This window comes from Lytechinus pictus, chromosome 6 (assembly GCF_037042905.1).
Source record: "Lytechinus pictus isolate F3 Inbred chromosome 6, Lp3.0, whole genome shotgun sequence".
Lineage (NCBI taxonomy): Eukaryota > Metazoa > Echinodermata > Echinoidea > Temnopleuroida > Toxopneustidae > Lytechinus > Lytechinus pictus.
In genome coordinates, this window is record NC_087250.1 from 19,020,895 (window position 1) to 19,041,946 (window position 21,052).

The 21,052-nt window shown below is 38.3% G+C and overlaps 1 protein-coding gene across 5 annotated transcripts in view; it reads left to right on the forward strand.

The window, feature by feature from the left end:
- The window catches only part of LOC129263184 (uncharacterized), a 33,600-nt gene that overhangs the window by 11,593 nt on the left and 955 nt on the right, over window positions 1-21,052 (forward strand). For all 5 annotated transcript variants that reach the window (XM_064101105.1, XM_064101108.1, XM_064101104.1 and 2 more), the window contains 10 exons: window positions 822-1,029; window positions 1,523-1,720; window positions 2,393-2,770; window positions 5,056-5,159; window positions 5,705-5,747; window positions 9,684-9,775; window positions 11,952-12,125; window positions 17,151-17,367; window positions 18,375-18,629; window positions 20,666-20,775. In XM_064101105.1, coding sequence (XP_063957175.1) covers window positions 822-1,029; window positions 1,523-1,720; window positions 2,393-2,770; window positions 5,056-5,159; window positions 5,705-5,747; window positions 9,684-9,775; window positions 11,952-12,125; window positions 17,151-17,367; window positions 18,375-18,629; window positions 20,666-20,775 — 1,779 coding nt within the window. The remainder of the gene's footprint in view (window positions 1-821; window positions 1,030-1,522; window positions 1,721-2,392; window positions 2,771-5,055; window positions 5,160-5,704; window positions 5,748-9,683; window positions 9,776-11,951; window positions 12,126-17,150; window positions 17,368-18,374; window positions 18,630-20,665; window positions 20,776-21,052) is intronic.

Consider the following 21,052-nt stretch of genomic DNA (forward strand, 5'->3'; position numbering starts at 1 on the left):
GCATGACATTTTTTTTATTTAAAGTCTTTTCACTTGCTAATTCTCTATAAATATTAACATCCTCTAAAAGTAAAACCAATGTCTTGTGAATTTGGAATTTTCTGCCTGCATATCAATGGCTTTTAAAGTCTTTTTTTTAAATATACATTACCAAATGAATTACCATGGCTCAACTCCCCCATGTTGGCTGGCTCAACCTACCCCAGTCCGGACTGGGTGCGATAATTTAGCATCCACACATTTCTTAGGCATCCATCATGTCAAAGACTATGACAAGAATGATGATCCATGCCTGGACTAACGATATAGTTATTAAGTCCTCATTATATTTAAAGATGCATGTGGGTAAAAAGCGCTCATCTATTTCACACACTTTTTAAATACTTTTTTTTGAGAAATTTGTTTTTTTTTCCTCTCAATTTTTTTTTGTTTCAACGTTGAAAACAGTCAATATGGTGGGGTTAGGGAGTTATGCAATGGGTCATCAATATATGACACCACTCATTATCGGCCTGGGGGTGGTGGCCCAACTTAAAGTAACCCCGCCTTCCCCTACTGTGAACACAGAGCAGGCTTTGTGACGTAACTCCGTATTGATCAGTCCACTAGTGGAGTTACAAATGGAAAAGTAGCTGTTTGTTTTTTGCTTTACACCCGATTTTCATCTTGCCTGTAATAATTCTTGACTCTAATCAGGATAGCAATTAATGAGCAACGTCCTATTATAGTCACTATTTCAATTATGGGCAAAAACTCGAATGGAGAATATTCAACTGACCAAGTTAATATTCCAAAAATGTTTTTGATTCCAAAATACCTAGGCTCGCATATCATGCCGTACTTTTACAAACATGACACAGAAGCGAATCTATGAGGTTTTTCGTCATTTCTACCTTTACGATGCTTTTGTGAGAGACGTGCAGACTGGGACACGAGCAATGTTGCAGTCATGTTTTTCTCGGGAAGAGGGTCTCCAGCGAGTGACAAAAGCTTTGATTGACAGGCTCATATCTACCGGACAGATGACAGGTACTAAAATTGTATTGTTCTATTTATCATTTAGAATTCAGCCCTATACCAAATGCAGACGGCCAATTATGCCTCTTCAAATTCAATCCGACCAAAGACAAAATTTAAAAAAAACTGCTCGGTAGCGACCACCTTTGGCTCTTTTCTCCCTGTTTTGATCTTAAAATATGTTTTCTTGACATAAATCTATATTTTTATGTTTGTTCTTCCATCATAATTTTCCTATCTGGAGAATTTTTTGTAGTACGCGTTTTTCTCCTGTTCTTTATTTCATGTCCCTTTTGCTAAAACCTCGGTAGGCCTATCCCCCGTACCACACGCGGAAAGGACTGAGAGTGGGGTCGTAAGTTATTGCAGAAACTTATTTTTTTAATTTTGTTTCGATAGTAATTTTTGTTTGCATTTGAAAACAATTGCAAGATAAATTTATGGACCAATGTAAAATTATCTTAAATATATAAACAGAAATATATATATCTCTCTTAATCGGTAGAATCATCATCATGCTTGGTGCCCGCTTACTCATCCCCTCTCCTGCTCATCCAAGGAGCTTGCCCGCCAGAACTTGGAATCAAGTGCGACACAGTATGCGAGTTTGCTTGCAGTGATAGCAGCTACACATTGGTGGGGAGTTCTGCAATAAGATGCCAGCCAAATGGAACTCTTTCGGATAAATTTCCCCACTGTAAAGGTGCGTGTGTGTTAGCTTGATCAATTAAGTACACTCTTATAATAGTTGGGCAAAAAATGCCCTACTCTTTAATAACCCTGGGCAACATACTGTCCACACTAGTATTTTAGAGCTAAATTTCCCTTGGTGGGTACAGAGGCTCGCTTATAGCGAGGGCTATTTCATATTAGACGTTGACAGAGGGGTTGACTTCCTGATTTCCTCAGCCAGTGTTCACTCCGCAAAGCTGTGGACACGTCACTGGGTTGAGTTCGGGGTCCGTGGGAACAATTGCTCTCTCAAATGTTAGCTTGGGGAAAGAAAGATTTTTTATATCGACGTCCAATCCCGTCCAATCTGGACTAGGCCATGGTCTTGAAGGGATGCAGTGCCAGGGTCGTTGAGACTCCAAATTCTAGTCTTTTGGATCCTAAAGCCCTACTGTTTTAGAGAACCAACTTTTAAGCACACTGAATGGTTTGATGAAAAACGTATTTGTTTTCCCTTTCAAAAAAGCAAGTTATCAAACATTCCAATTCCAAATGAGTGAATTTAACCGATCAGAAATTTATTTGGGTTCATCCATCCTCTCCGTCATTGTAGGCCAATTCTCTATCGGACACAAATCCTCAAGATTAGATCTAATGTCCGATAATTTCCATTCTTTGATTTCCTCATTATTTCATTTAACAGCAAATGAGGAACATACCACACAGGTCACCACGACAAAGACAACATCTACTCCACATCATGTTGTACACACCACTTTACCATCCACGACAACAAATAAACATTCCTCCCCGAGGAGATTTACCACAAGAACGGCGCAACCTGAAAATGGCACAACACCGGGAAGTCGCACAGGTCATACCACACCATCGACAACAGGAATGCCTTCGACGACTGGTTCATCAACTACCTCCGAAGATATTAGTACAACCACACGTTCTCCTACAAAGAAGGACCCAACGTCAAAGGCAGTACCTACCATGTCTACCAAGGCGGATAGACCTACAGACGCGAGTTCTTCTACTGTGCCTTCTACAAGTTCTGTTCCTGGCTTGCCCCATAGTAAGTCATGCGATGTTCGGAAAAAGACTATTTCTCGACCTGTTTTTCATCATATGTTTCTTCCCCCCGACGCATTATGCAAGGTATATGCCCCCCTTCCTCCCAAAATCCTGGATCCGCCCCGTCTCCATCACAATCTCACCTCCAAAAACATTTTGGCCGACAGATCTTAAAGGACAAGTCCACCCCAACAAAAACTTGATTTGAATAAAAAGAGAAAAATTCAACACGAATAACACTGAAAATTTCATCAAAATCGGATGTAAAATAAGAAAGTTATGACATTTTTAAGTTTTGCTTCATTTCACAAAACAGTTATATGCACATCTCGGTCGGTATGCAAATGAGGGAACTGATGACATCACTCACTCACTATTTCTTTTGTATTTTATTATATGAAATATGAAATATTTTTATTTTCTCATCATTGTCATGTGAAATGAAGTTTCATTCCTCCCTGAACACGTGGAATTCCATTATTTTAACATTTTGTGCTTCAGGCAAGGAGGTCCTAATCATCAAATTCGTAAAAATTGAAATACTGTATAATTCAAACAATAACAAAGAAAAGAAATAGTGAGTGAGTGACATCAACGACTCTCTCATTTGGATGTAACTGGCTCGTTCATATATAACTATTTTGTTAAAAATAAGCGAAACTTTGAAATGTCATAACTTTCTTATTTTACATCCGATTTTGATGAAATTTTCAGCATTGTGCTTGTCTGATTTTTCTCTATTGATTCAAAGCAACATTTTTCTGAGGTGGACTTGACCTTTAAACAAATGCTGAGTGAATACATTTTTCACATAAATATTTCGCATGGTATTCTGAGATCCATTTTATCTCAGAAGAAAATATTTTATCTCCGTTAAAATAAGTGAGTTAAATATCCTTAAAATCTCTCCGAATAGGTATTCTAAAAACCATTTCATCTTCATTTTATCTCTGTAAGACACGCCTATCTTTGAACAAATGTCCAATGAGAAACGCAGTTTTATATAGCTCTCTCATCTCATTCAACCAATGAAAATCCATTCCTTTATCAAATGCCATTGCGACATTTTGATGGGTGTCACGTGACGTATTGCATGAGGAATCTGCTGCGATATTACGATTCGTGACAGGTGACGTCATGTATCGTCATGTGTCAGAAAGCTGTGGTAGTAATGGACGGTCAACACATAATACCACATTCTGCGACAATGATAATTTGATCGTTGGCGTTGCATTGCCGGTAGGGTTACACTTCGTAATTCCGAAGGTTCTTTATTCCGAAGGTTCGTAATTCCGAAACACGTAAATTGCCTATACCTCGATGTTCGTTAATCCGAAAACGTAAAAGGGTTCGTTAATCCGAACATTTGTGGCGTTATTTCGAAGGTTCGTTATTCCGAAGATTCGATAATCCGAAAACGAAATAAGGTTCGATGTTCCGAAGGTTCTTCAATCCGAAAACGAAATAAGGTTCGTTGTTCCGAAGGTTCGTTATTAGTCCGAAAACGAAATAAGGTTCGTTAATCATTTCGTTTTCGGACTAACGAACCTTCGGAATTACGAACCTCATTTCGTTTTCGGACTAACGAACCTTCGGAATTACGAACCTTATTTCGTTTTCGGATTAACGAACCTTCGGAATTACGAACCTTCGGAATTACGAACCTTCGGAAATACGAACCTTCGGAATTACGAATGTATGCGTGCCGGTAGTAGCAGAACCTCTCAATGCAAAAGTTTTATTGGTTTACATTTCTTGCCTGTATTTATGTAATAACAATACGTTCCATTTGAATAGCGCAGCTACTATAATTGCATATACTCTATCTACTGAGCTTGATACTTGGCATCATATCATTTACACCGGCTGTAGCTGAGGCGCCGTATTTGCGCTAAAGCATTACAGGAATAAATCCTACCGGGTACCAATTCACCTCACCTAGGTCGAGTGCAGCACAATGTGCATGATGTGGGTATAACTAAATTTCTTGCTGAAGGAAAACAACGACATGGCTGGGATTCAACCCATGTCCCTCTGATTGAAATACGAGAGTCGTAACCACTCGAACACGACGCCCCACATTTTTTTAAACAAATGCAAGCTGAAATAAATGTCACGCGTATTAGTATTTGAAATTAGAATGAGATAACATCACAATAATTAACCGTTAAACATATATTGTAGCCGGGTTCTTTTTAAATTCAACTGACAAAGCTCTAACAACTTGCAACACCCGCCCCCACTTAATAAATTACTTCGATCCATGTCGTTTCTTTTTTCGTTTAGGATTCAGTTCGTTGGCATTCATTGGTTTATTGGGAGTTCCTCTACTTCTTCTGCCAGCGATTTTCGCTATATATAAATTAGTTTTCAGGCACCGCAGGAAAAAGGTAACCGTACAATACATTTTGAATAATTTTCTGTTAAAATGACTTTTATTTCCTCCCCTTCTCGCTCGAAACTGATATTTTTGGTCTAACGCATTAAATTACAGTAATAACGAATGCATGCGTTGTATATGATCGGGTCCACTTAATCCAATATGTATATGTTTGATGAAAGTATCATACTAAATAATTAGGGCTTCGATTACTGTGCAAAGAATACATGAACTGTGCTCTCATACTTATTTTTGGGATGTGGCAATTGTAGCATTTTGGTTTTGAACATAAATGATGAAGATTATAGTATGCAGTCAGTAATGTATTTGCCGAAAAGTATTCAACTTTTTCGTCCCTTCCTCTTATTTTTTTTCTTCCAGACATACACATTCCCAAACCCCAACCCCAAAACAGAACACGAAACATTGGATATCCTCCTAGTTTTGAGTAAATTGTTTCTTCTTTTTTTCTTACGATAATTACACAACACGACACTGAAATCGAATACTGTTAATAATGTTAATGATTAGTACAATTTCCACCTTTATTTGCAGTATTTGATACTTGATGAAACTTCGGGGAAAGATGATTTAGATGGTGAGTACATCGATGTAAAAATAAAATGGATATAGCAACAACGCACTCCTTTGAGGCCACCGGAAACGCTAAAAAAGTATGATGGTGGTCCCCAAGTCTGCGCACCTAACGATTTGAGTTAAATTTACCATGAATTTCTTTTCATTTCACAAAATCTAACAGTTGATAATGTTTCTTGTATTATTATGAGTGTGCCAAATATAAAAATTTGAAAGAAAAATATGATTTTCTTGGAAAAAAAACCTCGGGCAGTCATTTTCAGACTGAACAAAAAAAAATGGTGCCCTATGACTGCACACCCATTTACTTTGTACGCCCCTCGGGGATTTTGATTAGAACGGCTGCATTTTGAGACTGTCACATGTACATGAAATGCCCCTGGTTCATTATTTTCCACCATTTTGAGTCGGAATTTTTTAAATGAATATCTGTACTGCATGTGTATAGTGTTCGTTGCGTATCTTCTTTTACTAGAATTACGCATATGCGCAGACAAGGGGGACTGCGCAAACTTGGGGGAACTCGCCAGAATTTAACAAAAAAGGTGAAGCGCGCACAAAGTTCCACACTTTTCAGGCTGAAAATGTTCTATTTTATAATAATAAAAAAATCAGGAGAAATTCTATAATTATGAAAAGTTAAGACACAAATCATGAAGCAGGTTACTTAAAAATGATATTAAAAAATTTATGAAATGCAAAATGGTAATGAAATAAGATTTTTTTTTCTTTTATCCTCTTAAGGACGTTCCACAGTTAAAGTGAAATCCATGTCATTTTCACCAAACTTTGCACATAGATACTTTAGAACCTTAATATTCGAAATATGCAAAAATTAACATAGGTCCATGTGCTTGATTTTTTTCTATAGAGCTTCAAAGTTCACCCAAATTGATGTTCTTAAAGGTCAAGTCCACCTCAGAAAAATGTTGATTTTAATCAATAGAGAAAAATCAGACAAGCACAATGCTGAAAATTTCATCAAAATCGGATGTAAAATAAGAAAGTTGTGACATTTCAAAGTTTCGCTTATTTTTAACAAAATATTTATATGAACGAGCCAGTTACATCCAAATGAGAGAGTCGATGATGTCACTCACTCACTATTTCTTTTGTTTTTTATTGTTTGAATTATACAATATTTCAATTTTTACGAATTTGACGATTAGGACCTCCTAGCCTGAAGCACAACATGTTAAAATAATGGAATTCCACATGTTCAGGGAGGAATGCAACTTCATTTCACATGACAATGACGAGAAAATAAAAATATTTCATATTTCATATAATAAAATACAAAAGAAATAGTGAGTGAGTGATGTCATCAGTTCCTCATTTGCATACCGACCGAGATGTGCATATAACTGTTTTGTGAAATGAAGCTAAACTTAAAAATGCCATAACTTTCTTATTTTACATCCGATTTTGAAGAAATTTTCAGTGTTATGCTTGTTGAATTTTTCTCTTTTTATTCAAATCAAGTTTTTGTTGGGGTGGACTTGTCCTTTAAGAATTGCGCATTCAAAAGAATTTGGCATTTTTAGACCGCCCAAGATTACTACAATGAGTTTAAACCTCCATTACTCATTCAAAATACATGAAAAAGTCATCAAATTTCGCAAGAGAGTTAATAATTGTATCGTTAGAATGGAGAATCTATTAATAGTGCTATTTGTTTGCAATTTTAAGTTTAACAGCACTGTCAGTTCTTAAAAATGGCGTAAAAGATAACAAAATCCCAATCTGAAAAATGTAAAATTTCAGTAACAAAATACAAACGTACAATAAATGCTGCACTTTATTCAAAATCCATGTCATTTTCACCAAAATTTGCAGAGTTGTAGAGGAAGGTATACCTAAGAGGTAGAAACATTAAAAAATAGGGGTTCATGTGCTTGTTTTTAAACTATCAGCATTTTTATTAGAGCAAATGTGCTTTTTAAAACACCAAAAATGGGCCGAATGCTTAGTATCTATGTGAAGAAAAAATCAAAACCACTCTACCATTTATTCAAACTCGGGCTAATATTCGTGATTCTTGGCAGCACTGCAGAGTAAAGTATTTTGAAATTGTAGAGAATATTTTTTTGAATGGTCCATGGAATAATTCAATTTTTTAGCTTCATGAAATAACGCATCGGATCTGCAGTTAAAGTGCAGAAGACGAGAAAAATCAGCTCATACCCGCAGCTAATTAATACCTGTTCATCCATTGTGACGTCAGCGCGCAGAGTGTAAACTATGCGCAGATCATAATGCGCACAAACATAACTGTGGAACGTCCTTAATCGAGGTATTTATTCACAATAACATGTACATATATATACAAACAATAAAAAAAATCAATTCACTTCAATAATGCAATAATTTTTTGAATATCACATTTTTTCAAAATTCCGAACTTGCTTTTTTGTTTACATAAACTTTCTAAATAAATAATCATAGTAAGCTTGAATTCAATCCATAAAGAATTCGCATCATATCTTTTTCCTTTGAATATGCTTTTTATGTAATTTCGATAAATAACAAATTGAGCAATAACACAAAATAAATTACACATAACATTGCTGGAACTTTGCAGATCATAACCTATGATTAATGTTTTTTCATCTATAGAAATAGTAATCTTGAAAATATAAAATACCAACCTTTCTATAATTTTCCAAAAAAATCGAACATATTTACAATACAGTATGAAATGAAAAGTGGTATCAACTTCTCCGCAAATGTTACATGAGTTGTTTTCTACTACATGCCACTTAAATAAATTGTCTCTTGAGGGTAAAATCTTGTTCAAAAATTTAAAACTAAATTGTCTAATTCTATTATCCACAATTAAATGCAACTTAAAATAAAATACATGGTTCCAACTAAAGGAAACTGGTAATGAAAAAAGATTAGACCAAAAAGAAACAATGCCTGGTTCTTCCGATACCTCCGAACATAATAAAGAATATATCTTTCTTGTTGGTAAATAATCTAGAGTTATTTGTTCTCCACTTTTTAATGAAATTAAGATTCGTTCACTTTTTTTTAATTCGAATGGATAATTTTCCTTAAACAACTTATTCAACCAATAAACAGGGAAAGACTTTTTTAATTTAGCATATTCTAAATCAAATAAAAGCTGAGAAGAATAGACAGATTTATTTAAAATATTTGGTGCTAACCACTGACGATTTCTTATAACATCTTTAACCCTAATTATACCTGCATGCTTCCATTTCTTATATACCAACATACGTTTATTAAAAGTAATATTGCTGTTATTCCAAATGATTTCATTTTCAATGTTTTTTACTCCAAATATACCAATATATCTTAACTTAGACCAGCTACAAAAAAAATCATGGTAAAAACTAGGTATATTTGCTTATGTTATTTTGTAATGAAATAAGATAATAGATGAATAATTCGTCGGGTTTTTTTTAATAAAGAGTTTGATATCAAAATACAGAAACAGAAAATGGAGCGAATCGAACGATAAGATATAGATATACAATCCAAAAAGTATATGATCAGTTAATAAATAAATCAGTGTAATTGATTTAAATAAATAATAAAGAAACCGTTGAAAAGATTAAATTGGATCCCAGTTGGAGCTAAATTTTAGAAAAATGCGGTTCTAGTTACTCCAATACTTCAATTATTTTTAAAGAAAATAATCCTTTAATCCTTCCATTATCATCATACTGTAGGACCCATATAACAGAGCATAAAATCCAGTATGTCGTAATTTGAGTAATATTTTAGTACATGTAGTAATACTAGGACATGCAGAGTATTAGGCCATGTGTGTCTTTCCCTCTCTCCCTTCCTCTCTCTGTCTATCTCTCTCTCACACACACACACACACATTTTCTCGACCTTGCTCTCTCTCACACACACACACACACATACATTTAATTCTATTTTTTGTCGTGTCTTGTTCACACAGACGTTCCATTTGAATGCGATGGATACTATACCGCCCAAAAAATCAAGCAAGCCATCCTGACAGATATGTCTATAGAACTGAACCGGAAAATGGTAATTGCTTTTATTTTGTATCAGATGTTTCTTTCCTGTTCTCTTATTATTATTATTATTATTGTACTTCTTCTGCTAGTTCTTCTCCTTCTCCGTATTCTATTATTGTTTTCATTATTATCATCTTTACGATCATCATTACTATTCTTCTCCTCCTCTTCCTCCTTCTTCTTCTTCTTCTCCTTCCCCTTCTTCTTCTTCTTCCCCCGGGGGGGGGGGGGGGGGCACTTACATTGACGAGTGGATACCATGCGCGACCAGAAAAACACGTAAAAAGGATGTCTTTTTCAAGAAAGGGCACGTTATGTATGTACCGTAATAAGGGTGTCAAAAACACAAAAATAATGAAAAAAGGGTATCTATTTCGCTAGGAAAGCTACGTGTTTAGGGTCAAATTTGCGGGGATGGTAAACAAAATTAAAATGTTTTATAAAGGATGTCCTTTTTGCCCTAACACTACGTGTTTAGAGTACGATTTGCGCGAGGTGTGGAAGGTGGGGCCGTATACTAAACTAAGTGATGTGTAAAGGTAAACCCGACGACCGACGGACCCGTGACATATCGCTGTACTTGTTTAGGGGTTCATTTACAGGGAATACTTGTCAAGAGTATCGTTTTGTTTCCAATACTTGTTAAGGGTAGGGTTTTACACGCCAATACTTGATAAGGGGTGCATTTTCAGAATATGGAAAATACGTGTTTAGGGTGCTTTTCGAGACCCCGTGGTCGCGCATGGTATCCACTCGTCAATGGAAGTGGCCCCCCCCCCCCCCGGGCTTCTTCCCCTTCTTCTTTCCCATCCTCCACCACTGAGGTCGGAGATCAGTAGCAGGGTGATGATGCATGAAGGGGTGCCCATCAGCAATCAATACATGAAATTTCATGGCATTAATCTATGAAATTGTGGTATTATTAATGACAACCTGTATGACTGTATGGCATTTGGGATACAATGATTGAACCTGAAGTGACATTATAGCCCTTCTTCTGAAGTCGGGTTTAAGTATGGATAGACAACTGTTACATAAATTACTAACAGTAGAGATATCATATTTCAGCTCACTTGGCTCTCAAGTTATTCATAATTGTCCAGGAAGTATAAATAGATGATTATCTTCACCATTGAAGAATCAGGAAAGAGCACAGTAAATATAAGAAATATACAACTTAATAAAATTTTTGAGATATTGGCTTCCCATTATTTTATCATAGAGTTAGACCATGGTTTAAGTTCACCCTGACTTCAGGATACGGGCCATTGCGCCCATTTAGAGAAAGAGCGGATATTATTGATGCAATGTTAAGAAAAATAAATGAAGGGCTGGGTCTCAAATGTGTGTTTGAAATTGGTTGCACGTAGAGTTGTGTAAGGAGTTTCGGTTTAATTATTTCTGAAGTGGGGCCCTGACTGACAAAGCTAGATACTAATTGTAAAGATGAAATTAAAGGGATGGTCCAGGCTGGAGATATTTATATATCAATAAATAGAGTAAAATTCACAGAAATATTGATCAAAATCGATAACAAATAACGAAGTTATTGAATTTTAAAGATATGCATTATTCAGGTGAAACAGTTCTAGGCAGGTCTTCATGCATATTCATTAGGTGGGCTGATGATGTCATATCCCCACTTGTTCTTTTGCATTTTATTATATGAAATTTTTCAACCAAGAACTAAAACAATTGGATTGACAACTGATTAAATGCATTAGTTATTTATTTCCGCGACTAATTTCATCTTAATGGAGACATATCATTTACACATGTATGAAAAAATGAAACAATTATGATTTCATGTAATAACATAATAAAAAAGAAAGTGATGTGACATCATTAGCACACCTAATGAAAATTTATGACGATGTGCATATAATTGTTTTCACAAAATATTGATAAACTTAAAATTCAATAACTTTGCTAGTTGTTATCTGATTTTGATGAAATTTTCAGCATTTTGCTTTGTGAATTTTACTCTATTTATTTAGATATAATTATTTTCAGCCCGGACCATCCCTCTAAAATGTCGAAAACGCATTGCACACGGTAATAGAAAATAGGTGTCAAAATATAACAGATAATGTTAGGTGATTGTTTGTAATTTCTGTGGTTTATTTGATGATTTTTTTCAACTTCTGGTACCTTCTGGTCTCTTATTACATCATACTATCTTTTAGTGCTACGCCATGGACAAACCAGACAAGGGAGTTGCTTTCATCTTGAACAACTACATATTTGATACCTACAGAGCGAGTGAAAGGAAGGGATCTCATATTGATTTGGTCAATGTGAGGCATGTCTTTAAGGAGATTGGATATGCCCCTGAAGAAGCTCAAAATCTAACTGCTGAGGTAATACTTTTTGCCTATGAACTATGTGAATATTGAAGTACCCTCCCCCCCCCCATTAAGTTATAATTGCTGATCCTATAGACACACTTTCTTACATCTTACGTACAACACGCTCCTGCGACCTCAGTGACCCACACACGTTACTTTGTGAATTCATCCAAATTAGCAAAATCCACACCCACACGAACACACTAACCATTAGACACATAGCTTATCCCTTCCAGTATGTGCACCCCACGCCCTCACTCAACACACTCACACCCACGCTGACCCTAGAAAACACAGATTTGTATCTATTCAGCATGCGCACTTCACACCCACACACACCCACTAACCCTACAAGAAACACAGATGTTGTATTTATAACAGCATGTATACGCGTACCCCACACCTCACCCACACACAACCAATTACCCTTAGAAACACAGAATTGTATATATTTCAGAATGTGCACCCATGTTGTCACACCCACGCTGACCCTAGGAAACACAGACATATGTATCTATTCTAGCATGTGCACCCCACGCCCTCACCCACACACATGCACCCACTCACCCTAAGAAACGTGTTTTACTCACCCACCCTAATCAGGTTAAGAACAAAGAGAGAGAGGGGGAGGGGAAAAGTGGTTGGGAGGGGAGGCAACAACATATGTACATGCATATTTATATATCTTTTCATTTCTCGTTTATCGTGTATCCTTATCCCTATCTAGAGAAGATGTGTTATGTAGAAAATTTGGATATTATCTAAATAAACCATGGAGGTAAAAAATTGAGGTAAATGAGTATTAACCTTGTCAATATGCATTTTTGTCTCCCCTGTATCAAACACGCCGAAGTTCTTAATCGTTTTAAATAAGATATATAAGAGTGCGTCCCACAAGAATGATAGATTTAACAATTATTAAATATATTGTTTACTATAAATTTGATACTCATGGCAAAATTGGAATCTCATCCCGAATTTGAAACCAACAGCCAAGCACATCGTTCACGCATGTCAGATTACAAACAATAAAAAAATATTGACGCTTATTAGAAACGATCTGCGCAGAAACTTACGTGTATATCTTAATCCACTCTCATTTCAGGGATCGTCGAACAAGCACGGTGGTCGTATCTTGAAGAAAGATAATTGAATTATATGATTATGTAAATAAAATATGATTTATTTGCCTTTGAAGAAAAAAAGACATGGGTATCCCGGTTTTCTTTTTTTCTGAGACGCACTGTATACATACATACCCACACCAACACATATATATATATGTATAAGAGGGAATGGTCTGCGAATATCAACCTTGACCCTAAACTCTCTACCGCTATGGGCGATCCTCCCCTTCACTCACAACGCCAGCCTCCTAGCATTAGAAAGCTACTAGTAAGGAGCGAACTGCCCAAACCTTCGCCCCCAAAAGGCAACAAAAGATGTGGCAAGCCACGATGCCAAGTGTGCACTTACTTAACCACCGATAGCACAGTAAAAATTTCTCAGTCCCGTAAGCCCTGGTCACAAGCCGCCGTACGGTTTTTTTGGCCGTACGTTTTTGGGGGGAGGCTACGGTCGCTGCGTTTTTCTGAAAACGTAAGGAAAAGAGGCGAACGCAGGGAGCAAGTGCATCGACGCACGTCACTCGTACGACTATGCAAGGTGTAAGTACGTAGTGCGTGCGCTGCCCGCGTGTCACGCCTTGCAGTGAGCGATTGCGTGCAATGTACGTCGCGCACGTGTGGAGTGAGTTGTACCTGCTTACAACGTACGATCTCCGTGCGTTCGACACATTTTGGAATGGAGGCCGTACTTACACGTGCTGCTCACGTACGCCGTCCTTACTTACGCGCAGGTTGCAACTGCATGCACTTGCGATGAACGTAAGCCCCCCCCCCCATGTGGTGGGGTATATTTATAGAGATTGATCTTCTGACGTCCTTCAAAATGTCGCCTCTTCTACCACAGAGACTCCAAATACTTCTGATACTGCAAGAGCAGCTTCAAGTGGCAGGGCATGAGCAAGACGTGGGACCTTTATAAACATCGATAACTTGGACGGCAAATATTACTTGACGTGTTATAAACAATGATTTCATTCGCTACTTCTAACTCCTTAATATTGTAATAAAGAATATTGACAGTTTTGAAGCAATCCTTCTTGAATAGAAAAGGTCCATGTACTATTAGAAAGGTTTGGGCAAAACTAACTGCAATTATAATGCCAATCAAAACTTATATTCTCCATTATGGGGAGGGGGATTGCCTTTCCTTTTAGAAAAAAGAAGGAATTGTCTTTACGTGTGATTACACATATTGACTATATATCAATGGTGTAGATACTTTCAATGTTTCAGGAGTCGCCGCGCCTTGGAACCTGGCCTGAAACTCGCCATCACTCTTCGCTTTTTTGGCAACGGGAAGCAGGTCCCTTGCATATGACTTCCGGGTGGCACACAATAGTATATCCATGTTCGTACCGGAAGTTTGCACCGCCCTATACGAGGAATATAAGGAGATAGATGCGCACCATGCCCTCTACCCAGGACGAGTGGATCGCTCTTATAAGTGGTTCTGCTCTGTGGTGCTCATGGCAATCGTGGATTCTAACTATTCCTTCTTGTGGTGCAATATTGGGGTCAACGGCTCCTCTTCAGATGCAGGCGTGTTCAACCAGTCCACGTTTTGGGGAGCATTCCGGGAGCACTTGAGGGAACCACCATTGGATTTCCACCACCGGATCCACTGCCAGGTGACGACCAGAATTTTCCTAATTTCCTAGTGGGCGACGACGCGTTTCCCCTTCGAAAGTGGCTGATGAAGCCATATTGTCGCCATGCCCTGATACACAAAGAGAGGGTAATGAACTAGCGGACCTCTCGGGCTCGTCGTGTCGTAGAGAACGGTTTCGGGATATTGGCTCATCGATGGCGATGTCTCTTGACTACCTTGCAGATGGAGCCTAACAACAGAATTTGCGTCCTGTTGGGTTGTATCATCCTTCACAATTTGCTTCGAAACACCGGCTCGGACAAACTGACGTGAATGTGGACCGTGAGGATGCGGATGGCAAGGTAATCTCCGGGGCCTGGAGGAATGATGTACAGATGACCGAACCCGACCAGATGGTCGGCCAACGGGCCGCGAGGGAAGGAAAACCCCTAAGGAACTACTTCGCGAACTATTACAGTTCCCCGCTCGGACGAATACCATGGCAGGATCTCGTTGTGTGAACGCAGGAACTCGTAATAAGCATTATTTCATTTCATAGAAATCTATGAAAAAGAATTTTTTTTTAATTCTTGTTTTTATTTTATTTGGCGGACTAATACGGTTTCCCACTGTCTTTGTTTGAACTCATGATACACGATTCGATTTCATTTGTTTACATTCTACAACCTCTTCAAGCACTCATGATAACAAATTTTGGACATAGTTCATGAAATTCATGTATTATGTAGTGTGTGAATAAATAAGAATAAGGTCATTATGTGGAACATGGTAATAAAATATGACTTTGTGTTTTCTTGTTTATATATGAGCACAACGTGCGTTGTAAGTGCTGATCACATGCTTACTCCGCACGTGCACGTGAGTTCTTCACGTTCATTTGAATAATTAGATTGGGAAAGTGCCGAGTAAGCACGGGCCACGCAATTATCCGTGCGGCAACGCGCACTTGCTAAGTGCACCTTCGGTACAGGAAGTGGCCGCGGCGAATATCTAAAAAGTCTCACGGAGTCGGTGCGTTGTGCGTACTTTGGCAGTACCGAGGGCGTGCGTGCGCGCACGTGGGGCAAATCCGTAGCTCGAACGTAGCCTGCACGCAGCGAAAGTTCCTCCTGCACTAAAAGTTCTGCGTCGTGTCTGCGCACTGCCAAATCCGTACCGAGTCGGTACTCATCACGTGCGTGACGTACGAATTTCCCGATTTTTGCCCACGTTTTCGCACGTAGACTGCGCGCACGTGCAAGTACGACGGGATGTGAACACAGCTTTACTGTCCACCCCCCTAACCACACATGTGACGCACAGAATGTCTTGTATTGCATAATGTGTACCAAATGCCCGGGGGTCACTTACATTGGTGAAACCAGCACCAAATTTCGCACCAGATTCAATAACCACAAAAGCTCCATCACCAAAAACAAAAAGGACTTTCCAGTGGCCGACCACTTCAACCTCCCTAATCACTCTGTCAAAGATATCAAAGTCTGCATCTTCGGCGGAGGATACAGATCGGCAGAGGAACGGAAATGGGCTGAGCTGAGACATATCGTCAAAAGCCGCACGTTTGAAAGTGGCCTGAACAAAGATCTGTCTTGGCTCAACGCATTCACATTCTATAGATAATCATATCTTTTTCCTCTTTGCCTTAATTTCCTTAATTCAGCTATCTTGTTTATTATGATCTCTCTGTGCAATGTGCAGCGTGCGCGGTCTCAGTTAGACACTCTTATTATTACGAAATATTTTTATTGTTACGAAACCTAAATCATACTCTTTTATTATTACGTAACTTACGTCATTAATGGTCTATTACCCAAAAGCGCGCACTATACATTCATAACAGCATTTTGCGCAGCTAGCAGTTGTTACCCTAGTCCCGCTGAGATCGCACACGCTTTAATAAAAACAACTGTCATTCAAACTTGTCACAATTCACGAATCTTCCCTGAAGAAGGTAGATGTCTACCGAAAATTTGGAGATTGAATAAAAGAACTTAACTGTTGGCACTTCAAAAACTGCATTACTCGTGAATTTGTTTCGCATTTCTGATGTCTTATTATTATTATTGCCAATACGTGGAAAACCAAGATGCCTATATATATATATATATATATATATATATAAATATATGTGTGTGAGGGTGTGTGTGTGTGTGTGTGAGTGTGCGTGGGTGTGTGTGTATATAAAATTTTAAATACAAAATATACTGAATGTTTGATGTGAATGTCTTAAGGGTCTGTGGCTGATTCGCCAAAGGAGAATTTGATATTAACCTCTATATCTTCTTGTCATTTTTTTCAAAGGAAATAAGAATGGAGCTAAATAGCTTAAAACAGAAAATCCTGCCCACCCACACCTCAGTCGTCTTGGTCTTCATGAGCCATGGGGTTCCAGAGGGCATTCTTGGTACTGACCAGAAGGTCGTAACCGTCGAGGAAATCAAGAACATGTTCTCGGGGAACAACTGTCAAGCCTTGATCGGAAAACCAAAGATCATGTTCTTTCAGGCCTGCAGAGGAGGTAATTATGCAAGAAAGGGCCCATGCCCACTTCCTTCCCCCTATAAAAAAAATGTTGTATTTCCCCCTGCAATAATGCAAACATTTCATATACTTCCTCATAGGATGTGAATTCATCTTATCAAATTATTTCGATTTAGTGGAGCCTTATCATAAAAAATGATATCTTTATATTTATTATAAAATACAAAGAGTCTGTATGTGATATCGGCTCCCTTGTTCATGTCATTTGCATACTGACCTAGATGTGTACATATAACTGCTTTGAAAAATTAAGTGAAACTAAAAAAATGGCTCACCTTTCTGACTTTAACATCAGCTTTTGGGGGGGGGGGGTTCAGTTACATGCTTACCTCTCATATTCCTCTATTTGTTCAAATCATCTTATTGTTTATGGACTTATAGCTTTTATAAGAGTTTGGAGACAGGGAACAAATTTGATGGGTAAATCGATAATATTGAACCTATTATTCAATTTTAACCAATCATATATCTTATATGTGCATGTGAAGGCAATTGCCACCAACCATGGACCTGTACGACCGCACACCATCAAACCGAGGACGTTAATTTCGTAATCATTGGAGGCGCAATAGCTCAGTCGGTAGAGCGGGGGTTTCGGATTCCGGTGACCCGGGTTCGATTCCCAAGTGGTGCGCTAGTGCCCTTTGGTAAGGCATTTATCCTCATTACCAGGTCCCTCGGAGAGGACCTTAAGCCGTTGGTCCCCTGGTTGCTTGTTCACAGGCATTCGTGCTTATTTAGCAGTCAGGTAAAAAAACCTCGATATAAGATATAAGAATACGTGGACAGTACTCAATTCTGTAGACACTCTAAATGCTTCAAATCCAATTCAGAGGGCGCTACAACACTGTAAAATAGTAAATTGTATTCTCCCCTAGCATACCCGGATGCAACCCACAAGTGTCCACTCTTGTAAGAGTGTGTGTCCCCGCTTTCCTACGTTATGGCAGGGTGCCTGTTGTACCTTTTTGTCTTTCTTTACAGATAAAGTTACTCCATGTGCTTCCTCGAATAACACACCCCTTGAAGCAGGGACCGAGAAGTGCGATGGCATCGTGAGCACTGATGGGTTAACAACAGGTGGAAGAGTTGCACTAGCCAAAGACGATGGGGAAAGCTCGAAACCAGATAGGTCCATGGTCAAACCATCACCTGATAACATCAAAGGAGATGAGGTGGATACCGACGGTGGGGTACCAGATAATGCCGATGTCTACATTGCTCATGCTACTTCTGAAGGTAAGCGTGGTGGTTTATTCTCATTTGGTCCAATGTCAATTCGTCGAATATCCACATGGTCTAATTGCCATTTCGTCTAATAGCCAGTTGGTCCAATATCCATTTAATCTGTACACCATTTGGTCTAATTAGACTTAATGTTTATTGTGCAAAATGAATGAAAATAAAATGGATATTAGACTAACTGGTTACGAGACGAAATGGTCATAGACGAACTGGTGACTCGACGAAGTGATGATTTGACAGAAGACGAATTGGCAATTTGTCAGCGTGGTAAGGGAGAATAGAAAGAGAGGAAGAGAGTGGAGTTTCTATATAGTTTGGCTCTTACCAAGCTTACGAAAGAGTGGACCTCCCAAGGCTTGTGTGGGATTGTAAAGATATGTGTGAGAGATAGAGGGAGGGGGGTAGAGAAATATGGTGTATCAGTTAGGGGCGGCGGCCAGGGGGCACTAGGATTTTGATGGGTAAGCGTGTACGTGTTGCCCCAAAAATATGAAACCATACCCTTGAGAACGGACGTTGAGGGGCTCTTTGGCCCTCTGCAAATGGGGCGTTTGAGAACTGGAATTTAACATGAAATGAGGGTATTGAGAACTGACACTGAAATGAGCGGCTAAAGAACGGGATGGTCAATGAAAAGTGATGAAAATTATATGCTTGGGAACTGCTAGCTAGCAAGGCGTTAAAAGGGGGTCTTAATTGTAAAAAAATACTGTCGCTATACGTCAGTGCCGCCCCCCCCCCCCCCCGAGGCCCATGGGTGAGATGAGTGATAGGTCTTGTGTGGGGGTCGTAAAGATATGTGGGAGAGGAGGAGGGTAGAGAAAGATGGTTTGTATGTTAGGGTGAAGGACATGAGTAGACATGTGTGTTATGGTGGGCATGATCGGTGTGCCATACTGATTTTTCTATATATTTTATAATTAAAAAAATCATATTGCAAAGTGAGAACCAGAGAGTATTAATTCGAGAGGCGCAGCCAGGAAATAATTACACACAGGAACACATTCAGGATGATATGACGTAGAAGATGAGCTCACTAGGTGAAAGGAGAGGGGGAGGGGGGCAAATGGAGCATTCCAAGCAGTGGCGGATAAAAGTAGAGGCACATCCCCGGACCGTGCCCCTACCCATTTTGTGAGGCATACATAATATTTGTTTTTGTCGAATGTGTCTACGCAAGTGGGGACATTCCTTCTTTTCTTTTTTTTTGCTTGTCAAACTTTTCCTGAAACAAAATGACCTGCATTTTGGAGTGAAAACATTTTATTATTTTTTTGTTTGTAAAAAAAAATTCCCTTCCATAAATCACCATTAATTGGCGGTGAAGACCTTTTTGAGGGGACTTATTATATTTCGTAAAAAATCCTCCAACTTTTTAAAACCTTTGGTCCCCCCCCCCCTCATAATTTTAAACTTAATCACAATCTTTGAATTAATTGCTAAATTTACAATTGATTGCTCATCTACTACTTGCGACAAGTATAAATTGATTTGTTTTCGTTACGATTTACGTATCACTTTTATATTTTCAACTGACGGTTGCAATTGATTGCAAAAAATGGTTTCTTGCAACACTTCCCTACAAAAGAAAAAAAACAACAGGTGTGAGAGGAGGCAGACAGAGAGGGTTGGTAAAAAGAAACACTACAAAAAGGGAAGGACAAAAGAACGTTTAAGTTAATGAATGCCATCGTATCTCTTATGTAATGACATAAGCTCAGAACCCCGTCTTACGAAGAGTTGCGATAGATCTGGTCAATCTTACCTCAATAGAAATCCATCAATGTCATAATTTTTTATACAGGAAATATGCACAATGTATTTTTGTAAACAAAGGCCACGCTTAACGATCAAGAAAACAATAAAAGTATGAAATATACATCATATCTAAATATACATATATTTTGAACAATCATGAATTTTAGTTGTTGACGTTACTGGCTTTCCATAGTTGTGGCTGATCGGATCAATCGTAAGTCTTTGTAAGACATGGTCCTGGTTAACTTTGCAAAATGTTATTCGATTGGCAGGCTATTTCTCGCTACGTGACAAGCAAAACGGATCGTGGTTCATCCAAGCCCTTTGTGAGGAGTTAATCGCTAGTGCGCATGCCCATCATCTTGATGACATCATGATGAAGGTGAGATCTCTGTCAATATTTTGTCTCCTTTTATTAAACCTATATTTTGGGTCTATTTCTATAATAATCATAATTGATAATAAATATATCTGCTTTTTAGCGCTTACCACTTACTTTATCAGAAGTCTCTAAGTGCTCTCAAGTAATGCAGCAGAACAATGATCACGTATGGCGTTATATTTTATTTTTTAATCAATAAAGCAGCGGTTCTTTTGGGGAAAAATATATGAAAATGGGTAGTTTGAAATTTCGAAACCCGTTTGCACTGTATATTAGC